Here is a 25,906-nt window from a genome sequence, read left to right as displayed (position 1 = left end):
GAACTCCAGTTTGCTGTGTAGGTTCAGTGTTATCAACATTTTCAGTGCAGCTTAGTATAGTATACAACTAATCTAGTATGACTATAAAGAGAGTATGTCACAAATGCAGAATGCACATTTGACCCTATCCATAAGCATACCTTCACCCTTGGTGCATGAGTAGAATGTAAAAATCGTCTCAGCTGTCATGCAGAAGAAACAGGTGGAGAACAGACATGTTGTGTCTGGCATGAAATTAAAGCCAGCTTCTAAAAGGCTCCACTGCATGTGCCACTTTCATTCAGGCAAACATAGTCAGGGATTACAAAAAGAAAGGAGACTTTGTGCTACTGAGAGCTTCTTTAAAGAAAATCTCCAGAGCTAGGATCTTGGACCCAGGATTAAACTTAATCTCATGCTAAACATTTGATGGAAAATCAGTGGCTTTTGGTCCAGGGACAGGCATAAACCGGAAAGGAGAACCTGGCTTTCATTTAATCCAGATTAAACCTAACTGCTTTATTTTTTTATATTTGGTATTAAGGCTTATGTAAAGAAACCAATTTATTATGAGATCTAAGCAATAATAATTGCATGCTGTTCATCATGCAATTATTGAATAAATAATAATTTATTGATATTCACTTAGCTAAAGTGGAGGTCAATAAATAATGATAGGGTTTATTTGTGTGAGAGACAGAATCAGTTTGAGAATGCCAGTGGAACAGATTTTTGGATAAAGTTTTCCTTTCAGTTGAAGATTACTTTTAATAAGTAATCCTACAAAAAATTCATACAGCTTCCTCCTGCATTTTGAATATCATATATTCAACTGACCTCAGCCTGATTTTGCACACGCTTCCTATTCCCCAGACACTGCAATCCTAGTACAGGTGGTCTCCCATCTCAGAAAAGCTTTGAAATGCAGAAAAGCTGAGATTTTTCAGACTATGGTGTTTCTAGGTCGGAAAACCTGCAAGCTCTGGAAGATTGAACACGAGGACATTGTTAGCAAACCTCACAGGCATTAAACGATAGAGGCCAGAAATATTTGTGTAGAAACTGAGTGTGGTTGCAAGTAAAATCTTGCCTTGTATGGTAATTTATTTTTAACATCCTGAGGTGAGTTAAGCCTAAATTACAAAGCAAAAAGTACATTTTTGGGTCAGTTGTTATATTTCTTATTACTGTTTAACTTGAAAATTAGCATAATAACTTTTTTCTGGAATATACCTAATATATGCAATTTACTGTACGTACAATGAATTGTATTAAAATATTTGACTCACCTCACTTATGATATCATTCCAATATCTATGATGAATCTATTAGTGACATTTTAGTTGGGTTTTAATATAATCTAAATTCATATATAATTAAGGTCAGCGTTAAATCTTGAATTAAATAAAGCCATGATTATTGTGAAAACAACTGTAAAGCTTGGTGCAATTTGATTGATAGATAATAGGCAAACTGAGGCGGACACAGTGGCTTAGTGGTTAGCATGTTCACCTCACACCTCCAGGGTTGGGGGTTCGATTCCCTTCTCCGCCTTGTGTGTGTGAAGTTTGCATGTTCTCCCGTGCCTCGGGGGTTTCCTCTGGGTACTCTGGTTTCCTCCCTCGGTCCAAAGACATGCATGGTAGGTTGATTGGCATCTCTGGAAAGTTGCCCTTAGTGTGTGAATGTGTGTGTGAATGTGTGTGTGAATGAGAGTGTGTGTCTGCCTTGATGCCCGATGACACCTGAGATAGGCACAGGCTCCCCATGACACGGGAAGTTCGGATAAGTGGTAGAAAATGAATGAATATTAGGCAAACCAACCTTTCCTTACTCTTATAATGATAAGGAAAGTTACTAAGACTCCAACTAATCTTAGGGTTGGTAAAATATCATAAATCACATATGCAGTAAACTGCAACATCTCACTGCATGTCGTGTATAAAACAAGACTGTTCTCAGATTAGATTGGAAAAGATAAAGGATTCATTTTTGAGAAGCACTTGGGTAAATAAAAAATTAGAAAATTCTTACAAGCTAATGGTGACCAAAACCATGTTCACCAATAGCCCAGGAAAGATTCTGAGGGATCAGCAACATTTTACAAATCAAATCCTTAAGATGTATCCTATAATATAATTTGTAACATCACAAATTAAGTTACCATACAATTGATTTAGCACTGGTTGTGTTTTTTAAAGTGAAATAAAGTGAAGTGGGTCTCATTCCCTGTAGTAATAAAATAAAAATAAAAAAAAACACTGTAAAGGAATGTCTCAGATCTCTTTACTGCAGTACTGTTCTCGTCTTACTGGTTATTCAGCAATTCTGGATACTGTACAAGCCTCTATGCTTAGTCTCCAGAGTGCCACCTACACACTGCTGCAAAGTCAGACAGACACCACGGTGCAGACGTGTAACCTATCGAGGTCAGGGAAATCAGCGTTTATTTTTAAATTTATGTAGAGCCCAACAACATAGACACAAAAGCAAGAAGAAAAAAATTGACAGCCTTCAAAGCCCCGATTTTGTAGCAAACAAGGGCCAGACAGGTCATAAGTGGTTGCTTGAAAACTTGGGCAGGATACTGGGAAGTAAGAGTCATGATGACTAAAAGCAAAGTACAGTATGTATTTTTAAATTTATGATGGAAAAAAAAATCTAAATCTATCTAAATCTATATCATATATAAGTATATTCTGTCACCTTAAAAATCTGAGCATTGAGGATATCCTATGTAGATGTTACATGGGGGAAATGTAGCACTTTTATTTCTGAGAGAAAGGCACTCTAATGAGTTCCAGGAGTGTCATAAATTGGCTATAATGAGACAGAACCTAGGCACTTGTGCATGACTTTACAATTCACAAGGTAAAAATGTGATACAGGATTGGAATGAACTAACACATATGAAACATGAACCCAAAACACAATTGAGAACTGGATTTGAAAGTCTGAATCTAAACTTGTAACTGACAAGAAAGAAAGGACTTAAACAGAGAATTCGTTATATAAATGGACTATGAATGCATGGCATATGGCAATAATGGAGCAAGAGCTTACAGGAAGTTTTATTTTTGTTCTGTTAATTCTTATTTCTTTTATTATTCGTTATTTCCTTTATCATTAATTATGTTTTCCATCTGCTCTATGTTTATGTTCTGTAAAGCTGCTTTGAGACAATGTCTTTTGTAAAAAGCGCTATACAAATAAACGAATTGAATTGAATTGAGGAAGTGCAATGGTGTGGAAAAAGTGAGTGCATGATCCCAACACAGCATTCTTAATGCACTAGGAAATGAACTGTAGGTGTTAGTATTCTGGTCAAGACAGTGCACCATCACAAGACATCAAGGGAGAAGCTATTAGCATGGTTTACTGGGACTTGGAGTTTGTTACCACATTCCATGCAGCTAGTAGCTACTCATAGGGTGACAGAACAATGAGTAAATGAACAACCTAGACTGTGTGGTGCTACATTTGGTGATGTGGGCAGTGGCAGTCCAAGGGGTCCAGAACATTGTCAGAAAGGACCAAGGTGCACTCCCCTGAACACTCCACTAAATAGTAGAGCTGACCCATCTACTGAGGTCTCCAACGGCATAGGCTCTGTAATTCCTGAGATGTGATATTTTTATTTTCAAGGGAACAGCATCTTGCATTGTGTCTGGAAACACAGAACTAATGAGAAGGACACATGGATGGCATCCTAAATATATTTTGAATCAACCAGTGTTGCCTAAAAACAGGGTTTTGAATGGTAGTCACAGCAGAAGATCTTGGGTGGATAATGGATACACACTCTCCTGGTAATACCTGTGGTGGTGATTGGCCTGGGTCCTCTGCATTGGGAACCCTCTCCATTTGAAAGCGTGATGATTTCTATATCTTTCCACTACATCTAAAACATTTGTCAACAGTAGTGGAATAGTGATGGTTGGTAGCGTAGGTAGCCTAGGTGTTGTATTAAATAAAGCTTGTGGCTATAGAAGCTCAGAAGTATTCGATATTAGTCTCGTGAGTTTACAATGAAGAGTGATGTACATTTTTTACCTCAAACAATGATCAATATAATCAGTATTGTATATTTGACATAGAAATGTCTGTGTTGATCGATCAATTACACAAACACATTTAAAGGTAAGAAGCTAAATTTATTTACTCCGTGCGCCATACACAACCATACAGATTTGACGACACTCCGTGAACTGAGTGAAACTAGTTAAAAAGACTATCCTGAGTTCTCACGTATTAAATGATTACAAATATGATACATCGGATCTCAAATAATGGGTGTAATAGTTCAGTTATTAGCTCTAATTTAATATTTCTTACTACTGCTGTACTAGATTGTTCTGTAGGTAGTATAGACAGTTAACCAGTTACCAAACTACTGTAGTTAGACAGGAGTAAAATTTACATATCTGTGACAGATTAATTTGTTATATGGTCAGTGATTTATATAACATAAACACAAAGACTTTGTTTATCAGTAACATGAGAGAGGTTACTGTAGATAGCTAACTTTGCATGCATAGAAAATTAAATGTTTCTTCAAGTGGCTGAATTTGTTACAGCGTACTTTAAGCTGAAAATTTAGCTCCCCAAAATATTTTTATTTGCAGTGCTGTTTGTTAAATTGTTAAATTTTTTAGATAATAAAACATGTGAACAGGATGCATATTTTAATGACTCCATCAGTTCCGTAAAATGTCCATGCTATTATTTAGATTACTTCAGTTTTATTTGGCACAAAAGCCACCATCTGGAGGTTTGGACTAAATTTATATCTCAGTTCTGGTGGCTCATAGAAGAGGAGCAGCTGTAGCCTGTACCCCAAATTCCACCTTTAATTTGCTAATGCTAATGCTAACTCTAATCCCCCAGTGACCCTGTACTATAAGTGAGAAGCGATATGTCTCAAATGGCAATTTAAGCTGATACGGAGCCATCTGTGGTCAGGGGCCAGCTGGTGCTAGAGGTGTTGCTGGGTAGGATAGCCTGTCAACACTTGTTGGTATGGCTGTGTCCTTACTTTCATTGTCATGGCTATGATACAGTAATGTATACAAATTCCTATCCAAGCAGCTAACTGGTGATAACAGATCTCTGAATGCCTTTACAGAAGGAGAACACCCTTTTTTATACCCTATCTTCAAGCGTATCTACTATTCTGAAATGTCACAAACAACAGCTACATCAAAATCAAAGAAAGCAATCACAAATTCTCATAAATACTGGTTCATAGCATGTAATCTGTAATCACTTTTGCAAGATTGTCTTATTACTGACTGTCTGCTTGCATCTGGAGGTCCTCCAGAATTTGTTAAGCTTCAGGATTACTGTGTTTTATTTTTTCATTAAGCTAACATAATTTATGTGCTTTCCTTCTCAGGCTCCTCTCTTATGCTCATCACAATAACTAATGGTCTTAATGGCAGTACAACACCTCTGTCTAGCTCCTCTGCTTCATTTCAATCCATCCCGGATGTATCTGTTGGTCTGGAGGAACATGATGGTATGCTTCGGGATGCTGAAAATCCTGCCGTGTCTGGTTTGGTAGAAAGTTCCCAGGAGAGTTCTGGGTTCTTCAGTGAAGACAGTGAGGAGAATAAGGTTCCTTTGGCATTGCGGAAGTTGGATGCTCAAGCAGAGCTCAACTCCAGTTTGGATGCAGATTCTTTGATAGGTATCATTTCATTCTTATCACCACATCAGTTACTGTATTCTATATTTGTCTATTTATACCCATATTTTGTCTATTTATTTTTATTCAAATTTTTTTATTTTGAATAGTTTTTTATTACAATATTTTTAAGGAAGCATTTCATTACATGTGTATGTGGCATAAATTTGAATTTGAAGCTTGAATAAAATCAACAGTTCCACTAGTGCATATGGTTAAGCGATTTAGAATGCTGTGCCTTCCACTACAACTTGGACTGTATCGTAGAGTAATTCTGTTTAAATCATGGACCTATACCTCTGATAAACATGATTTAATGTTGGATGTGCCACTTAACACTTGTAACGCGTAAAAAATAATTTTAACATAGAAACAAAGAAAACATGCACTTAATCATACAAATAATATCTCATCTTTACCAAATCTTCGGTTTATAATGGCTGTATTTCATTCTTTTCATGGCAGTGTAAATAACAAGACTTAATTAGCAATAAGATAATAACAAGAGATAATTAGCATAGAATTAGCAAATACATCAGCATCTATGCTATCTAGCATCTATGCTAATGATATGTATGATGACATTAATGCATTACTGATTACTTTAAATTATTTTATTTTTTTTCATTTCATTTTCTTTATCTCAATATATAATTATACAAAAAAGTTTACAGGGATGTACTTTTAAGGTGGCCTCAACCAGTCTATTTCATAATATTATTAAAACACTGGAAAAAGCAGGAGTGGACGTTTTGTCTTTCTATGACCTTTAGGAAATAGAGATGATGCAACTTCCTGTTAATCAAGCAACTTGTGGTATAATTTATGTAGAGGGATTTGAATATTTTGGGACATTCGTTGGTATTAAAATGTATGTTTTTCATGACCTATAAGGATGACTCATGGAGTAGGACCTTTCAAGCATGAGATGTTGAATGAATGTAAAAATAATATGAATTTTAAAATGTTTTATGTGATAAATGATTCAATTTTAGTTGGCCCACATGTTTAAAATGCCTTTTACATTAACAGCTCCCTACTCATGGACTCACCCAAATATATCCCTGCATGTCTGGGCATGTGTATATAATATTAGAATAGCACAATACTAGATTAGTATTTTATGTATTAAAAATAGACAGTTCATTACATCAAAGAAAACTAAGTTCACAGGGATGTCGTGTGGACATGTTGGAATGTTTTATGGGTGTTTAAAAAAGTATAAACCTCATATTGAAGTCAGTTCTTAGGTAAGCCATGTAAAGCATTTCTAGCCCATTTCTCTATGCAGCTAAAGAAGTGTGTCATATTGTAGCATGACTCATCATTATTAGCATAAACGGTCTCATAACTGTCATTCATCTGACGAATCTCCATCTTGAGCTGACAGTCCTTATTCCAAAATATTGCCTGAATGTCAAAACAGCAATTAGCCTAGTGAACATTTGTGCTAAAATGTTTTTTGGACTTTATAATTACGATTGTTCTACTTCCTGCTAGGCTTTCGAAAGTGATGAAAACTTTCTCGTCCCTCACTAATTTCTGAGAAGGATTCTTCCATTTAAATGGTTTAAACAGTACTGCTATTCATTCTTATATTTGATAGATAGTTTTGGAAGTAAGGATGAAACTTAGAACACAGCTACATTATCAAGGCTTGCCAAGACGTGGGATTAAAAAAAAAGAAGATATTTTTAGCCGACATGTTTGGCCTGTAAAGGTGGTTTCCACAGAGGCACTCATTCTGTCAAAATTCTTTCCAGTATAAACTGTGTGTGTGCGTGTGTGTGTGTGTGTGTGTGTGTGTGTGTGTGTGTGTGTGTGTGTGTGTGTGTTTGTGTGTGTGTGTGTAAGATAAAGAGATGTGTTGTCCAACAGATATCCAGTGATGAGTGGTGAATAGAGAGTACTGTGGAAAGTCTTGCTAGTTAGAGAATAATAATACCAAAGACAAGTGGTTTAGGATGCTAAAAATTAGATTTAATTGAGACATAACTAAGCCTCTGTGCCTTTGTGTACCAGCCTTTTATACAGTTTCAAAATGACAACCCTTTTATTTTCCTCTTTACCCCACCATTACCTCTCAGCACGAATATTCTTCAATGTCAGATATTCATCTTATTGTTAATGGTGTTGAGAGCCCAGTCAGCTTATTTAAAAAAAAATATACATGTATTATTTATTATTTTTTATAATTGTTATTATAAATGAAATGATAGGTTTGACCATCATCATCTCTATAAGGAATCCATTATGATTAATCCTTATAGCATGGGGACTCATTTTTGGCATAAAATCTACAGTTGTGTTGTTTGTCCATTTGTTTAATTTGTACCTTGTACTATTTACTTCTATATTTCCCAACAGAATTTAGAAAAATCTGTGATTGTTAAAGTAATACACTTAGTTCATGTCTTTTACACCCACTATTTTATATCTCCATGAAGCTAAGGCTAGCTTTTATTATTAATTTATTTTATTTATTAATATTTTACAGGACTGTCACTGGTAGGCTGTGTGAATCTATAAACTGGGCTAGAAAGAAATCAGCCCCACTTTTTATTTTATATCATTCTGTGTGTTTTTACCTTTGGTGCTGTTGTACACGAAATGAAAAGTATAATCCACAGTCCAAGATGAAAAGATGATTTTTTATGTTTTTTGTTTTTTTTTTGTATTTTCTTTGCATAATGACTGATAGCCCATTTATTTCATCTGGTGCTGGTGTTGTCATAAATATCTGGAATAATCTTACTGTGCATACCTATTTTGAAGGTATAATTCCAATGTTGATAAAAAATTATTTCTCAGTGTATGGAACCTGGTTTGCATTACTGCAGACATTTATACTGCTGTGACTAATCATACTCTATGTAACATTTGATTGTGGCAAGGGAATTAACAGTACAATATAGTATAGTATACGGAAACTCCCCATCCATAAATCCGTCCATCCATCCATCCGTCCATCCATCCATCCATCCATCCATCCATCCATCCATCCATCCATCCATCCATCCATCCATCCATATTCATTTCCTTTATAATTCTCCTTTATAATCTGTTCTGTTATTAGTTTCTTTATTAGAATACCATTACACAGCATAAATGACAGTTGCCTGACAAGTATATGAACACAATATACACAACTCCTTTTTCCCATGTCCTCTCTCAGGTTATAATCCATCCTCCAATCGTCCTTCGTCTCTCACCCTTCGCAAGGCTCCCAAGAAGCTTAATTTCTCCTCATCTTTCTTCCTTCCTGAGGTTAAATCTTCAGACCCAGAACAATGGCAGCAGGAGTTTGAGGCCAGTGGTTTTCCAGCTCATTCTTCCTCTTCAGTGTCTACCACAGCTGCAGCACCGCCTATACACTCCTCTGTCACTGATACACACTCCTCTATCACCGAATTAACGGCTGGGTTCTTTGGCCCAATCAGCCCATTGTCTGAGGCCACAGCTGGTGCTGACAGCCCTAAGGAGGACTTTGACGATGGAAGTGAGAACATCCTCACCCAAGCACCCACCATTCCAGAAATATGGATGTTCCCTAGCCAAGTGCCCTTACATCCTGATGATTCCCACCAGAATGACTCAGAGGAACAGGATGAAATTGAGGAGGTTGTGGCATTCCCAACTGAGATAGATGGACAGGAGGTAGATGTTTGGAAGCCACCTTCATCAGCAGATTTGGACACGCCTGTTGTGGCCTTCACTGAGACAACCTGGCATGAAGCAGATGAGGAGGAGGAGGAATCCGAGGAGTCTGAACTTCGTCATGGAGGCACTGATTATTTGTCAGAGACAGACCTGCATGGTTCCCAAGAAGCAGTGCAGGTAGTGAGATGGAGGGATGATGGGTGGATAGTTGTTGATGATGGGTGATGGATAGGTTTTTGGAGTGGATGGATGGGAAGGTTGGATTAGTAGGAGGATTGATGGATGAACGGGTGAGTGGAAGGTTGGATTGTTGACTTGTTGAATGGATGGGTTTGTGGAGAGTTAAATGGTTGGGTGAATAGATGGAAGGGCAGATGAATGGTTGGGTAGGTGGAAGGATGGATGGATGGATGGATGGATGGATTTATGGGTGGGTATAAGGGATAGATAGATAGATAGATAGATAGATAGATAGATAGATAGATAGATAGATAGATAGATAGATAGATAGATAGATAGATAGATAGATAGATAGATATTAGTATTGCATTGGTATGTAAATAGAAATTTTAGAAAGTTTTTAGTTAAACAAAACAACATGCAATTACATAAATGATTTTATCATGGATTCAGCAGAGCTTTTATGTTAAAATGTAAACAATAATAGTATAATCCAGAAAACAGAAACCCAAGCGAACTTGTATCAGTTTTTTTTTGTACAGTAAGTAGCTGAATTGTTTGCAACAAATTCTGCTAATAGTAACAATAAACCTTACATAACATTAGTTTTCTTCTATTATATACAGTTCATGGCATTTTATAACCTTTTTAAAACAAACACTAGAAGGAAAAACAATTCACATATTTTCCCCAAGTTTTACTGTACATTATCTGAAACACAGCAATTTTAAAAGGAATAAGATACATTTCTGCGCTTTCTTTATTAGCTAAATGGATTTAATGAGGCACATTGTACCATTTCTCCTGACATATCTTGACATTTTAATCTTTTGATCATCCTGCCTATCTGTAATGAATGGTGCTAATTATTTTAAATTATTCACTATAATTGTGAGAAATCCCTTCCAGTGACACATCTAACTCCCATCTGTCACTTTTCATTGCATTCTGTCTTTTTTTTTTTTAGGTAATTTGTGTTGACTGGAGTGATCTGGCAGGAAAAGGCTATGTCATCCTCAACATGTCAGAGGATTATGATTGCGTAAGTTCCCGTCTTGCCCTTTTAAAATTTTGTTCATTTGGAAATTTCTGTTTCTCTATATATCCTTCTGTTGTTTTGTTGGGGGTTTTGAATCCCGAATAAGCCTTTTGGAGTGTCTTATTTAAGAGGGTGAAAACCACAGGCTTACCTTATGACAGTAAATCATGGTTGCTTCTGGCCGAGAGGATTAACTCGGTATGTGGTTGATGTGATGATATATGACACACAAGTTTAAGCCATCCATCTTGTCTCCTAAAATTTGTGGTTCTGTAACATAGACTTTCTTGCTTACAAATGATCAGATTAGTGACTAACATGTCTGAATGTCATCAACAGTTACCTTTTAATGTTTATGATTATGATTATGTTTAGTCAATTTGTTGGATAAGCTTAACAGAGGATCTGCTACCGAAGCACCAGTGACTGATGTTTCGAAAACTTGAGTTAATTAATTACATGCTGGTCTGCTCCGCTGTTTTTTTTTCTCCAGGTAATCTGTTTAGTGCACAGGAGTACTTTGTTGAGTCAGCATCTGCAACACAGTCTTGACAATTGACAGCCACTAGACTAGAGATTCAAATTGATTTAAAAGACAGAGGACATGTGCATGCTTTACACATAATGAACTTGAGGTTTTTGTTCATCTTTATGCAGTTATATTGTACATACTGTTCCTGATGGGGGTGTTTTAGCCATTGTTCATATTTTATGCATTTGCTTTTAGAACTACTGGGAATGTCTGTGCCTTAACTAACATGCTGACAGCATTGTTTCTTCAGCAAGAAACAAAAAACTGTCTGTTAGACACACAGCATTCTCGCACAGAATGCATAAGAAAATCCACACCTACATGCAGTGTATAAATTGTGGTGCAATATGAAAAATTCGTATTATGATAACCTAGTATTATAGGTGTTGGTGTACTATAGTAACTGCACTTTCAAAGGTTCAATGATAATGAAAATAGACAATTATTTAATTAAGCCAAGTAGGTCAATCTTCACAATTTATTTAGAACATGTTGCAGAAATCTTTGAAATAATATTTTTCTATGAAAAAAACAAAGACCCACTACCTAGGTCTCTGCTATGATACTAGTACATGCTTCCTTTGAGTCACGTGAAATAAGGCACCACGTCTTTTTGCACTGCTGCTCAATTCTACGTCACACTCACTGCTCACTACTCTGTCTAAAGGCTCCATTATAGCTGCCAAATTTACATACAGTAGATATGTATGGCACAGTATGTACATAAATAACACCATCCTATGACATTCCCTTTTTCCTTCTTGCTGTTGTCTGTATACTTGATACTTGGGTACTCCCTTGACGTACCACACACTCTTAATGGCAGAACCAGTTATTTTTGGCTTTAGCTGGTCAGCAGCCTTTTGTCTTCTTTTCTACTTTGGGGTTGGATTGTCCCCATTGCCAACGTGCTGCCAAGGGGGTAGCTAATGTGACAGGACTTTTGCAGTAAGTGTCTGAATCTCTTAGATGGCCAGGCTGGGCTATATTATGTGTTTTCTGGCTTGACCATTTTAAGAATGCTGTGTCTAACCCTTGGCTGGTGATTGTGTCAATCACTGGAGAGAGACTGCATGAGATTCCTGGGTCCTGATGGCAGTAACAGAGGGCAGAAATTCAAATTCAGATCTAGTTGTATAGTGCTTTTAACAATGGAAATTGTCTCAAAGCAGCTTTAGAGAACATAAGAAACCTACAGACACAGTACAGAAAGTTTAATATTATACAGAGACTTTAAATGCCTGTTCAGTTTTAGATCTGACAAGTTGTAAGGTTTTCTGAAGAACAGGAAGGTAAAGCTGTGCAGCCACAAGACTGGTTTATGAATGTTGACTTCAGCTTCTTTGTAGCAGCTAAGGTGATTCAAGATGCATGCAATTGGCATTGTCTCATCTTATGGCTCCTGGCATCAGGCTATTGACATATTTGGACTGTGAGCTCTTGTGTGCTCCTAGCAATTAGAAGTCATCTGGTACACACCCATCATCCTTTCTCATGTAATGGCTTTTGAGCTCAAAGTGAATTAAGACAAGTGAGCCCTAACACCAAAACAAGTTACACTGTTCACTTGCACGAAGATAGATCAGCTTTTGTTCAGGATGCTCTGACTGCAGACTTGACAATGATCCCTGTAGAACTGCAGGAATTCCAGAAATGGGCCATCAGCCTGCAACCACACCACAAAAAGTCTTTGTCTCAGCTAAATGAGCTCATGCCTTAGATGACAGTGAAATGTAGTCCTTTCAGAAATAGAGATAATTAGGGAGTAGGATAATCATCACTTGGCATCTCCGGAAAATTGTCCGTAGTGTGTGTGTGTGTGAGTGAATGAGAGTGTGTGTGTGCCCTGTGATGGGTTGGCACTCCGTCCAGGGTGTATCCTGCCTCGATGCCCGATGACGCCTGAGATAGGCACAGGCTCCCCGTGACCTGAGAAGTTCGGATAAGCGGTAGAAAATGAATGAATGAATGATAATCATCACAGATACTTCTCTTGATACAAGGTCAAAACATGTCAACCACCTGGAAATCAGTCTTTGGCTTTGGACTTCACAGATGTTAGCATGTGCTGCTCTGGTCAGATAACCTTGGTGTGATCTTTCAGCTCAATCCAGGATTTCTGCTCAAGAAAATATCACCAAACTTTGTGAATTTCCAAGGGATGGAGTGGGATGGGGTTCATGCTGGTGAGGTGCAATGCAGTATGGATACGATAGATGATGTGGCCAAAACCTCTCATTCTAATGAAGACTCTGGCTGCTGCATTGTGGACTCAATAAAGCTTATTTAGACATCTACTGGAAATTCCAGACTACAAGGCAGTACAGGGACCAAAGCATGAACTAGTTTTTAATCATTTGTAATGACATTATATGTATCTTATTGGTTATCTTGGCAATCATCTCAGATGAAAGAAGACTATCTTAGTATTTTTATCTAAATTAGCATTATATAAGAGACTGGAGTCAGTGATCACTCTGAAATTGGAATTAAAAGTTACAATGCAGTATTAAAAGCTGCCTGTGATAATCAGGTGTCCAGAAACATTCAGCCATATAGTGTATATAACACTTATTGGTTAAACACTAGGGTTCTCGTCATTTGGAACTTTTATGACACACACACCAGCTTTGTGGGAAGGTTCTAAAAAACGGCTGCCTCATGATGGCTCTGCTTATGGTGAAAACTGCATATGGGAACATTCTAATAAATATTTGAATGCATGCACACATGAATAATACTGAATATACACGACTGGTGAATTCAGGTGTCATACCACATTCCCTAATGGAGTTAATTGCATAACTGTCTTAAAATTAAATGTCATCTTGGAACCATGATAGAGATTTTCTTTCAGTAGAGTTTCTACATTATTAACAAGCACAAATAGCACAAAAGTTCATTCTAAATACTAGAATCTGTTATTCAATTATTTGTTATTACAGTCATTCTAGACAAATAGGAAACCCTGTAAATAAATACTTTTAATATTTAATTTTTTGAAGATTAGGCTAATATAATGCCTTAATATTGTCCTATCTGGTGATATTTATATTCTAGCTCTCTCTATCTGCAGTAGCAGCAGTTTCAGCAGTAGCACAAATTTCTTTAATCACATTCTCTGTCAATGTTACTGCAGTAGGCTGGCCACAAAAAAAATGCACACACACACACACACACACACACACACACACACACACACACACACACACACACACACACACACACACACACACATACACACACACACACACACACACACACCTCTCTCTGTCCGCACCCACTCCAGAAAAGCAAAACTCGAGGTGCTCGTTCATCGTCATGGCAACTGGCAGTCATGTAATTACAATCAGCATGACATTTGGTATTTTGCGGTGAACATCTGCGTGCCACAATCGACTGCATGCCAACTTGGGGAGGGGCCACAGGGTATGGGAAGTATTAGCAAACAAATTTTTGAGAGAAACGTATTAATGAATGATAGAATTATCAGCTTTATTTATACATCATCATTCATTTCTGGCTGGAGAAATTAAGATAAGATAAGATAAGATAAGATAATTAAAGCAATAATGAAATAGTTAAAATAATGTAGCAAAAGCCGACAGAAACGTCACTGTGACAGCTACTACAATTTTTAGGAGACTGTTTAAGCAATGAAAAAACTCTCCCTTTTGACCTTCAATTCAAAGTGCTGTTAAAATCCTTTCAACTGATTGTAGCATACAGACTGCTGGTCTATAATTATTTTTTAAAAAGAATGATTACCAGCTAAGAAGAAAATACCGACCAAAATTCCTCTCTGAGACTTCTCTGAGGCCTCACCAAATCTTGTTTGGCCAAATGGAACATCACTTGACACAGTAGTATTTGAAGCGGTTAGACTCCAAATTAGGCATCTGCTTCAACACAAGGACAACCATCATATGTAGACATGACTGCTTGAAAAACCCCACTAATGCTTAGAAAACATCAACGTCTAGAGCTAAATGCAGCTCAAATTGCTGCAGGAATTCCTTGTTTCTTTCTGTCTAATGATGTAAGATATTTTGTATAGATGAACTCCTATTTTGATGAGTTCACTGACAAATTATTATTAATGGTGTTTGCAAAGCAACATTCTTACTATTGTGCATACTCTTCCGGACAAAACATCGGCGTGTAACTTGTCACGCAGCTTTTGTCCTATACCCATGAATGAGGTGTCAAATTGACCAGCTCATTGAGGAGAGATGTGCTATGACTTTTATAAGCGATCCGAAAAAGTGGCCTTTTTTCCCATAGACTCCCATTATAAATTTTGGAGGTATATAACTCGGCTAGTTATATCAAAACACTCAGCACAATGAGGGGAACTGCCTCACGTGTATTCTGGTCACATCACGTGATGTCACAAGCACCATTCACCATTCACATTTTCTCTAGGAAATGTACGTTCTAGTTTTCATTTGCTTGTATGGTCCATCAAAAAGTATAAAACGCACTGTATCACACCGTATTGTTGCAGATATTACAGTATTAATGTTGTTTACACATTCAATTCTGGCTGCAAAAGGTTCAGTTAAACAGGCCACAGTTCCTGCCATCAAAATGTGTTAATAGTTGCTAGTGATAACTAATTTCTCAGATGGTCCAGATAGTTAAATGTAAATCTAAATGCTTAACAAATCATTAACAAATGAAGTGTGCATAAATGAATCATTGACAAATTACTGTAGTATCAGAGGAAAAAACATTTTGTGTTTATACAATAAAATAATGACTACAGGATAGTAATGGCATAACCTTTTTGTTGTTAATGGATTTAGGGTTGTTTTTTGTCCAATATGATACAATTCAGTGTGATTCAGTATTGTGCAAAAGTGCCATCAAGATACAAAAGCTTTGTGTGCACTCTGTAAACTCTCAATAATAACAATAAGAGAATGTTTAAAATGATATATGCCACTAGACAAAAAGGAACAAGGCAGTTCTGAAGCAAATTGTGCTTCATCAACTTTTTGGGAACATAAATGTGAAGATATATGAATATTTTCTGTTACCCCAAGCATCAGGATTTTATTTTTCCTTATTATTTACCTTCAACCTTATAATCTACATTCAGTCAATGCTGCTGTATTTTCTTGTTTGTCTTTTTCAGTTGTTTCCCTGAATCCAAATGACTCCATATTGTTCAGGAATGAGTGCAAATAGACAAAGAACTTTCACCATTTTTATTGTTGAACTTCTGCACTAGTACAACACATCAGGATAGTGAGCACATTCCTCCATTTTTTGTACCGCTTATGGTCAAGGGGAGTCTGGAGCTTATTCCAGGGTATGTGGTGCACAAAGCAGGGGACCCAATGGGTGAAAAATTTAGAGATGCCAATCAGCCTATGATGCATGTTTTTTATATTGAGGAGGAAACCAGAGTACCCACAGAAAACCCTGAAGCACAGGGAAACATGCAAACTCCATACACAGTACAGGTGGGAATAAAACCCCCAAATCAGGAACTATACCATGTTCCTGTGTTTAAACATGATAGTCATCCCAGTAACAGTTCAAAATAATAACCCCCAAAATCCACCGTCACATTAGAACAATATTCATATTCATCAGTTGAATCATCAGTTTCCACCTAACTCTATCCTCGGCATCCACTCGCACCAATTACCTTCATGTCCTCATTTAACACATCCATATATGTCCTCTTTGGCCTTCCTCTTGAGCTCTTACCTGGCTGCTCCTTCTCACATCCTTCTACCAATATAACCATCTCCCTCCTCTGTACATGTCCAAACCATCTCAATCTAGTCTCTCTGACCTTGTTCCCAAAACAGGTAACTCTCTGATGTTCTCGTTCCTAATCCTGTCCATCCTCGTCACTCCTAAAGAGAACCTCAACATCCTCATCACTGCTACCTCCATCTCTGCCTCATGTCTTATCCTCACTGCTACAGTTTCTAACCCATACAGCATACCTACTGTATACTTGACTTGACTTGAACAGAGCTGGTCTCATTATGCTCTCACATAACATTATCCTACTTTGTAACATAAACTATTAAACCAAAAGATAACATTATCTCTAAATAATTCTCTTTCACATAGAAACCCCTGCTTTAGCTCCACGTTTTTTCAAATTAGACATATCCTCTTGTAATCGAGGAAGTAATTGTAAGTAATTAGACAGGTTTGGTTCTCTAATACAACTGTAACTATTCAGACCAATGTTCATGCGGATCAGGTTCAGGTCAAAGTTACTGCCCAAAATTTTAGTAACAAATAAAGAAGAAATGAAAAATGGCTCCAATCTTCTAGAAAGATTCACAATCTATCATTCACTACTGGACCAATATATGTGAATACATGTTCATTTACATTTTTTTGTATTGTCATGTACTGTAATTCCTGTGTGTTCAAATACCCATTTTTCCCATTTATATTTTAAATAGTCAATATTTTTATAATCTGCCACATAATAATAATAATAATAATAATAATAATAATAATAATAATAATAATAATAATAATAATAATAATAATAATAAAAGAAACTAAGTGCAGCTATCACTGTAAACTCTAACGTCTCCCTGGTGCAAAACCCATGTGTGTGAAAAACAATCTGATGTTAGATAACTGTTGGTTTAACGCTTGTGTGTGCTTGTGTGTTATGTGTGTGTGTGTTTGTGTTACAGGAAAAGTTTCGTGTGGAGAATGGTGACAGGCTGCTGGAGATGCTGGAGAGCACATTCTCCAGGAAGATGAACAGTCCTCAGGGCTCGTGGCTCATCTCGCTTAGCAAACCCACCAAACAGGAACACCAGCTTCTGATGACGCTTGCCAATGATCAGGGTAACACACACACACACACACACACACACACACACACACACACACACACACACACACACACACACACACACACACACACAAACGCCTGCTTTTCATCCTTTTTTTTGGCTCGGCACAGAAGCATAATAAAGAATCATGATCCAAATTATATGTCAAGTACTGTAAATTTACACATTTAAGCAATTTGCAGTTCCCTTTTAATTTTTATATAATTAAGACAGCTTCCTCTTGTACCATGGAAATTTGTTAACAATTACAATTTTTAATTTCTGATAAAGAAGACCTCATAATTTTTACACATTTATAGTGGCATTTAAAATTATGGGACACCTACTGTATGAGACAAGTTGACACAGCTTAGCAGCTATAAACACTCTTTCACTTAAGAGGCTCTTTCTTTTTTGTCATGAAATGAATAAGACAAACATCTTGGGTTGTTACTAAGAAACTGGAAACCATAGTAGTTAAAAACCACTAATTGTCTACAGGTTGATGCAGAAGCTCCAGCTTGGCACAAGTATTTACTGTAAAATATTCAATTAAAATAAAATACTGTAAAATATCAATTACAGTAATGGAAGCATGTCTCAAAACACATTCTGTTCAAGGGAAAATCACTCATGAACTACAATGATTTCCAATCCATCCATTCATTTTTTGGTACCACTTATCCTTTAGTACTCAGGGTCACAGGGAGTGGGGAACTCAGGGGACTTATGCCAAACAAGGCGAGTGAAACATTCACACAATTATACACTACAGACAATTTAGGGTTGCCTGTCAATCAGCCTACAATACATTGGACTGGGCGAGTAGTCAGAGGAAACCCATTGCAGGTTGGAGGGGGGAATCAAATCCCCAGAGGTGCTATGCAAGCATGCTAATCACTGTGCCCTCTACTTGCATTTTAGTCTTTACAACTAATGTGTGATATTCAGTGTTGTCCAGGATTTGTTGGGTAATGACATTTCAAGCCTTTCTAAGTCTAAACTCCTTTCACTACCATGCTGGTAATTGTCACTTTCGTTAAATCTACACTTTGATGCTAATTCCACCATCAGCATCATCATCACTGTCATCACATTTTAGATCGCTAACCGAGTAGCTTAGCAGTGTCTAGACTTCATAAAGGACTGGTGTGGGTGCAGTCTGTCATTCCAACCAAGCAGAAGCCACACCTGAGTGTGTTGCAAGCCAGGAATAACTAATTGAACAGGTGGATTCAGGTTTGTCTCCTGCATTATTGGTAAGAAAAATCTCACCCACACCAGCAATTTCAGAATAAGATTGGACACATCGGCATCAGAGTCTCAATAACTCACAACAATTGCTTTATTCAGCTGTATTTCATAATGCACCTTGGATTGGATTTCTATTGAATGTCAGTGAAGATCGGTGAGAAAAAAGTTCCTGCTATTTTGTTTTAGGATTCAACAATGAATCCTGGCCATTATACTTGCTTGTTTGTTCCCCTGTAACATTTTTTCAGCAGACAGCTGCTTTTTTTCCTCACAAGAATCATGACAATACAGCACAGAAATCATTAGGCACACCACAAATGTTTATATATATTATATAAACACATTTATAAATGTTTTAGCCTGGAGGTTTCCTTTAAGTGCCAATTTTCTTTGAGCTCAGTGACAGAAAAAAGACACACAGTAGACATCGAAACTACAGTTATGTAGTAATGCGGTTTAATAATTGTAATAATTATTAGTTGATTCTGGTACCGTGTTAATTAACTCTCTGCACTTGAGCTCTCATTTGACAAGCTTTCATCATTACACGTTATGCCTTCTTTTCCGTACATCTTTAATCATAGTTATGTGATTGTGTGGAAGATGATCATACACATTTCATCTCCATGTGGAAAAAAGCTTGATAAATGGACTTGCCACATCCTATTCAATCACAGATGCCCCGTGCTTTCTTTTCTAAAGCACAATCCTTCAACAGGGGAATCCATGAATGCAGTTACTCTGGATTTGTTAAAGCAATAAGCCACTCAAGGACATGTATTACACTGATTCTATCACAGGTTAAAGGTGTCCTTGCGCATAAATCTCCTCTTACTGATGATATCATCGCTGTTACACAAACCCTCAAGTGTCATATTCCTTTGTTTTTAATAAATAATTGAATTTATTATTAATAACATTCCTAATAAAAATTCTTCCCACATGCAGTGTGATCTGTTAAAAGCAAACTTTGGTTGCTAAGCAGCATAACAGGTAAAGATTAGAGTATTCTATTGAGAGAGCAATGGCTTAAGTGTTGTACTGGTGCTACTGTTTAACTTGGTGTATTAATAAACAATTTAGTCATCGTTCACACATGCGAATACATCACAACTGTTTGTACATATTGCAGGGTTTCTGACAGTTTCAGTAGATTTATATTGCAGTAAGTATAAAGATAATGATACATATTTGCTCTACAGCCCTGGCCAAAAGTTTTGAGAATGACACAAATATAATTTTTTTCAGTCTGTTGCTTCAGTGATTTTTTGTCAGATGTCACTGTCGTATTAATGTTACATGTTACATATGGCTGTTTTTGGATGGTTGGGCGAAGTTGCTCTTGGAGGATGTAATTTGTAACATTCTTTATTCATGGCTGTGTTCTGAGGCAAAATTGTAAGTGAGCCCACTCTCTTGGCTGAGAAACAAGCCGACACATGAATAATCTCAGGATGCTTTAGTGTTGGCATGACACAGGACTGATGGCAGCACTCGCCTTTTTTTCTCCGGACAAGGTTTTTTCCGGATGCCCCAAACAATCGGAAAGGGGATTCATCAGAGAAAATTATATTAACCCATTTCTCAGTGGTCCAATCCCTGTACTTTGCAGAATATCAGTCTGCCCTGATGTTTATCCTGGAGAGAAGTGGCTTCTTTGCTGCCCTTCTTGCTACCAGGCCATCCTCCAAAAGTCTTCATCTCACTGTGCATGTAGATGCACTCACACCTGCCTGCTGTCATTCCTGAGCAAGCTCTGCACTGGTGGCCCAATCCCTTTAGGAGATGGTCGTGGTGCTTGCTGGACTTCCTTGGGCACTCTGAACCCTAACCCTTCTTCACAACAATAGAACCACTCTCTTTGAAGTTCTTGATGATCCGATAAATGGTTGATTTAGGTGCAATCTTACAAGCAATCTTACAAGCAGTATTTTACAGGCAATCCTTGCCTTTGAATTTCTTTTTGTTCAAAGCAATGATGACTGCATGTGTTTCCTTGCAGGTAACCATGGTTAACAGAGAAAGAACAATGATTATAAGCACCAGCCTCCTTTTAAAGCTTCCAGTCTGTTATTCTAAATTAATCAGCATGACAAAGTGATCTTCATAATTGTCCTGAACACTCTCACGTGTGTTAATGAGAGAATCACAGACATGATGTCAGCTGGTCCTTTTGTGGCAGAGCTGAAATGCAATGGAAATGTTTTTTTTTTGGGATTATGTTTGTTTTCATACGGAAGAGAGAGTTTGCAATTAATTTCAGTTCATCTGATCACTCTTCATATTAACGTTCTGTAGTATATGCAGTATATCTGTAGTATATCCCGTATATGCAAATTTCCATCATAAAAATTGAGGCAGCAGACTTTGAAAAAATTAATATTTGTGTCATTCTCAAAACCTTTGCATCCCTTTCTGTGTCTGTCTGTCCATCCATCCGTTAATCCATCCGTCAATCCATCCATCCATCCATCCATCCATCCATTAATCCACAACATGTGTTGTTGGAAAGCATAGTACCCAGAGGAAACCTCTGGAAGCAAAGGGAAAACTCATTAAACAAAGGCCTGAGGGCTGAGGGGTAATCCACAACCCTTGAGGCAAACATACTAACCACTAACCCACCTCTATGTCTGTGTAACAATTAGAAAGGTGTTTAGAGTACAGTATGTTTTACAGTAAATATTTGCAGATTCTTTGATTGCAGTTCAATATTTGTTATTTAGCATCCTGCAACCTAATTGATTTAAAATTCAATGTTAATCATATATAAAAGGGAGTCTACAAATATTTGCAAATTGGACTGCAGAAATAGATGCATTTGAATGCATTTTCTGTGAAGCATTATGAACAAGTGAGTGTAGAAGCAATAGGTGATAATACTAGGAAAAATAGTAATATAGCATTCTTTTATATCCCATTAGGTGTCATTGCTACTAAAGAGGTGCTGTCAATGCTGGGAGAAGTAAGAAGAGGACTATATGAGGTATGAGCATTCGCCCTGTATATGCATAATGGGTTTCGATGATGACGTCTTGACAATTAATGGAAATTATATTTCAGATCGGCATTCAGAACTTCTCCAGCGTGAGCACATGTCACTCCAGACCCAGCCAGACGCGCAGCGATTACGGCAAATTGTTTGTCGTGCTGGTGATCATAGGCTCGGTGTGTGTGATTATCATTGCATCCGGGCTCATCTACATCTGCTGGCAGCGCCGCCTTCCCAAAATGAAGAGCATGGTAAGTGGGTACTCATAACACTCCGGGTCAGATTGACTAGAGAATCTATGTTGATTACAATAATATAAAACCGGGATTTTATAGGTTTTATAATGAATCACTTAAGAAATGTTGAAAGGATGAATTGTATAAAAGAAATATATTCAAATATGAAGATCAAAGGCAGATTGCCTGGGTTTGTATACGCTATGGCTGGAGTAGCCCAAATCCATCATGCGTCAGACACACACAGAGGCCACACCTCCTTCACAGGGACAAACAGACACAGAACCATGTGCCTTAGACTGGGACAAATATAGACATAGGCTCCTTTACTGAAACTGATGGGCACTGAAACCACACCTGCTTTACTTCAACTGGCAGGTACAGCGACCACACCTTCTTCAGTAGTAAGTATGTAGGCTCTCAATGGTACTTCTTTCACTGGGACACATAAGGACAAAGGCTACACTGCCTTTTCTGGTACCAACAGTTGCCATGCCTTCTTTATTGTGACTAACAGGAACAGGGGCCACATCTTATTCAGTGGGACTGGCAAGCTCACTCAGATGTACTGTACAAGGACGTTTCATATCTCTTATTTACGTGTGTTGGCAGCTAACACTTCATTTCTTTGTGTTGTCGCAAGTCACGTGGCGAGGAGCTGCATTTTGTGGAGAACGGCTGCCATGACAACCCCACGCTGGACGTGACGAGCGACGGCCAACCAGAGCCACAGGAGAAGAAGCACAGTACCAACGGTGTGCCAGCAGGCACCGGGGCTTGGCAGGGCATGCCGAACAAGTCGGGCAAAGACGAAGAAGACAATCAGGAGGAGGATACCCACCTCTAATAAGGAGAAGAACAAAGGGAGAGTAAAAAATGTGTTCAAAATGTAAGGTATTCCATCAGGGCACAGAACACCAGAGCTTTTTCCTAACTACCTGCTGAATATTTAAAGTGATTGTCTTTGGCTTGTACGGTCTTTTATTTATCTGCACCAGTGACAGCACGTTCATATTCAATCAATGTGGCGTGGGTTGATTCTTAGTGCAAGCACAGAGGTATCCGTAAACATTTTAGTTCTAATTGAGGAGTATTTCGTTCCGGCCGCGAATACTTACTAATTATCTTTAGCTATGAAGAAACATATTGAAAACCTGCCAAATTTCATCTTCAGTAAGTCTTGCACTGTCGGAACTCCGCAGGATAGCAGTATTTCTTAGGATCTTAAAGCATTATAATGTATTTCAACTGGCTATTACAGTACACGCATATCCTGTTTTATTTTGTATGGATGCATCTAGTGCACTCTTTGAAGCAGTACATTAGCGCAATGTGTTATAACTTGGTGAAGTTGCAGCCAACTGGCCTTGCTCTTTAATCGCTTGTCGGAATGGCCTCTCTACAAACGAGATGTTTTTCATTGTTCTTTGTGTTCAGTGTCATCGTTAAGGTTCACGCCAGTGAGACCCCTACATACAGAGCTCTCTCACATGTAAAAAAAAAAAACAACAACCTTGCACTGCATAGGGCTTAGAACAAGCAGTTAATACTCATTCTGTTTTTTTTATGTCTATCGTAATGCCAAAATGAAGGTAGAGCAAACAGAATTGTTTAAAAATAAGCAGTATGATTTCTGTGATTTTCAAGGAAAACTCTACTAATAATTCGCCCTAAACCTAATCCACTACATCTCTAGTGTGTGTTTAATTTACCAGAAACAAGAATTTGGCCCATTTTTCCTTGTACTATGAAAAGTATACCCCGTATAATCCACCCCGGGCTTGTTTTATGTTGGGAGGAAACAAGTACAGAGTTACAGGTAGGATTCAACAACTGCCCTTGAGTACAATACAAGGTGAAAAAGTGTTGAATTACTTTTCTGTGGTAATGACTTCAGATGCAGTGGGTAGTTATTAGGTTGAAAACTCTAACCCTAACCCTGGCGTCTACCTTAAAGGAACGGTGGAGTTTAAACAAAAGCAATTTCTTCATGCCACACTTTATTTAGAATTCTAAGAGAGAATAACTCCCTGTTGTTTACAGTACAGTCATGTCAGTAGATCTGGTATTAACCTGGTATGTTAGTCACACTTTATTACCACATAAACAATGTAAAATAGAGATCGGTTACAATGTCCTGATGATGGAAACATTCATTACAACATGCAGATCCCTTTCCTTACTGCACTGTGTTGTAAAGTCATATTTACATCTTAAATAAAATGATTAATACAGGAAAGACAGATAAAATGATTAAAACAGAAAAGACAGATAAACCCTAAAGCCTTCAACCAAACCTGTATGTACTTGCTTTAAATTACATTAAGAACCAAAAATATCTCATTGTAAAATGAACAAAATGGGATATAAAGGATATCAGTAGCAGCTGTAGTAACTAGTTCCGTGGTTAAGACTGATTGAAAGGTTGTGAGTTCAAATCCCACCACTACCAGGCTGCCACAGTTTGGCCCTTGAGCAAGGCCCTTAACCAGTTGTATAAATGAAATAATAAATATGTTTACAATAAAGAAATGTTTGTTCCAAGCAGAATTATGTGATCATCTGCATAAGAGTTTGGGTTTAATGGAGCTGGAGAAATGATACCAAATTCAAGAAACAGGTTCCAGCTGTCCAAGATGGCTGCCTGAATAATTGTATAGTGTTGAGCTACATGGTAAAAGTTTTTTTTTATAGACTACTGGAAACAGTGATGGCTGGTTATGGTATTAGATCTAATCTAATATCTATAAGTACCTTGATAATGAACCTACTAGGGAAGAAGCGTTTCCGACATCTGTCCTTCCTTCCCTTGTGTATTCACCTGACACAGCTATTGACTGTAATCAACCCCAGCCTTCGTTCTCAAAGCCGAAAATAATCTGCTTTGAGACATTTGTGTACAGCATTTAATCTGATGTGAATTCCAAATTATTAAACATCCGATGGTTGTAAGAGGCAGTAAGTCGTGCTACTACTGAAGAACTCATTTGAGGCAGATACATTCAGACAAGACTTTGGGTGATAGACTCAAAATACATAATGTTCTACATGAGAAATTAGAATTAACTAAAGTCGAGTTTTTACAAATCTGTGAGTAATACTATAAGAGTTATGGCGTAAAAGTTTTTTTTTTGGTGAAATCATTTTATTTATTTGTAAATATGACTACACACGTTCATGTTGTTTGCAGTGTTTCCATACGTAACTTACCTTCATTTACTCCAGTTGTGATGTTACACTATAATAGTCAATGTTTTATTTGTACTAAGCCACCTACTCTAATCTATATGACAGTTGACAAACAGTTTGTATGTTATGTACTGATTTCATGTGCATGATGCAGTTATATTAATATATCCGAAGCACATATCAGAAGTTGACAGAGTTAAACCGTTCCAAACCGTGGTTATTGCAAAGCTAGATGTCTTGGATAGTTCATTATTATCCGTTTTCTGTATTCTATTACCTGCACTGAAAAAAACAAAAAACAAAAAAAAACAAACCAAAAAAAAAAGGTCACA

The 25,906-nt window shown here is 37.4% G+C and overlaps 1 protein-coding gene across 1 annotated transcript in view; it reads left to right on the top strand.

Moving 5' to 3' along the window:
• The window catches only part of podxl2 (podocalyxin-like 2), a 29,229-nt gene extending 3,323 nt beyond the window's left edge, over positions 1–25,906 (top strand). Inside the window, exons 2-8 of the mRNA XM_027140716.2 lie at positions 5,375–5,668; positions 8,841–9,502; positions 10,473–10,547; positions 17,760–17,916; positions 22,082–22,143; positions 22,221–22,400; positions 23,029–25,906. Of these exons, the coding sequence (XP_026996517.1) occupies positions 5,375–5,668; positions 8,841–9,502; positions 10,473–10,547; positions 17,760–17,916; positions 22,082–22,143; positions 22,221–22,400; positions 23,029–23,232 (1,634 nt within the window). The 3' untranslated portion in view covers positions 23,233–25,906. The remainder of the gene's footprint in view (positions 1–5,374; positions 5,669–8,840; positions 9,503–10,472; positions 10,548–17,759; positions 17,917–22,081; positions 22,144–22,220; positions 22,401–23,028) is intronic.

Source organism: Tachysurus fulvidraco, chromosome 2 (assembly GCF_022655615.1).
Source record: "Tachysurus fulvidraco isolate hzauxx_2018 chromosome 2, HZAU_PFXX_2.0, whole genome shotgun sequence".
NCBI classification, from domain to species: domain Eukaryota; kingdom Metazoa; phylum Chordata; class Actinopteri; order Siluriformes; family Bagridae; genus Tachysurus; species Tachysurus fulvidraco.
This window is presented reverse-complemented; position numbering and strand designations above follow the sequence as displayed.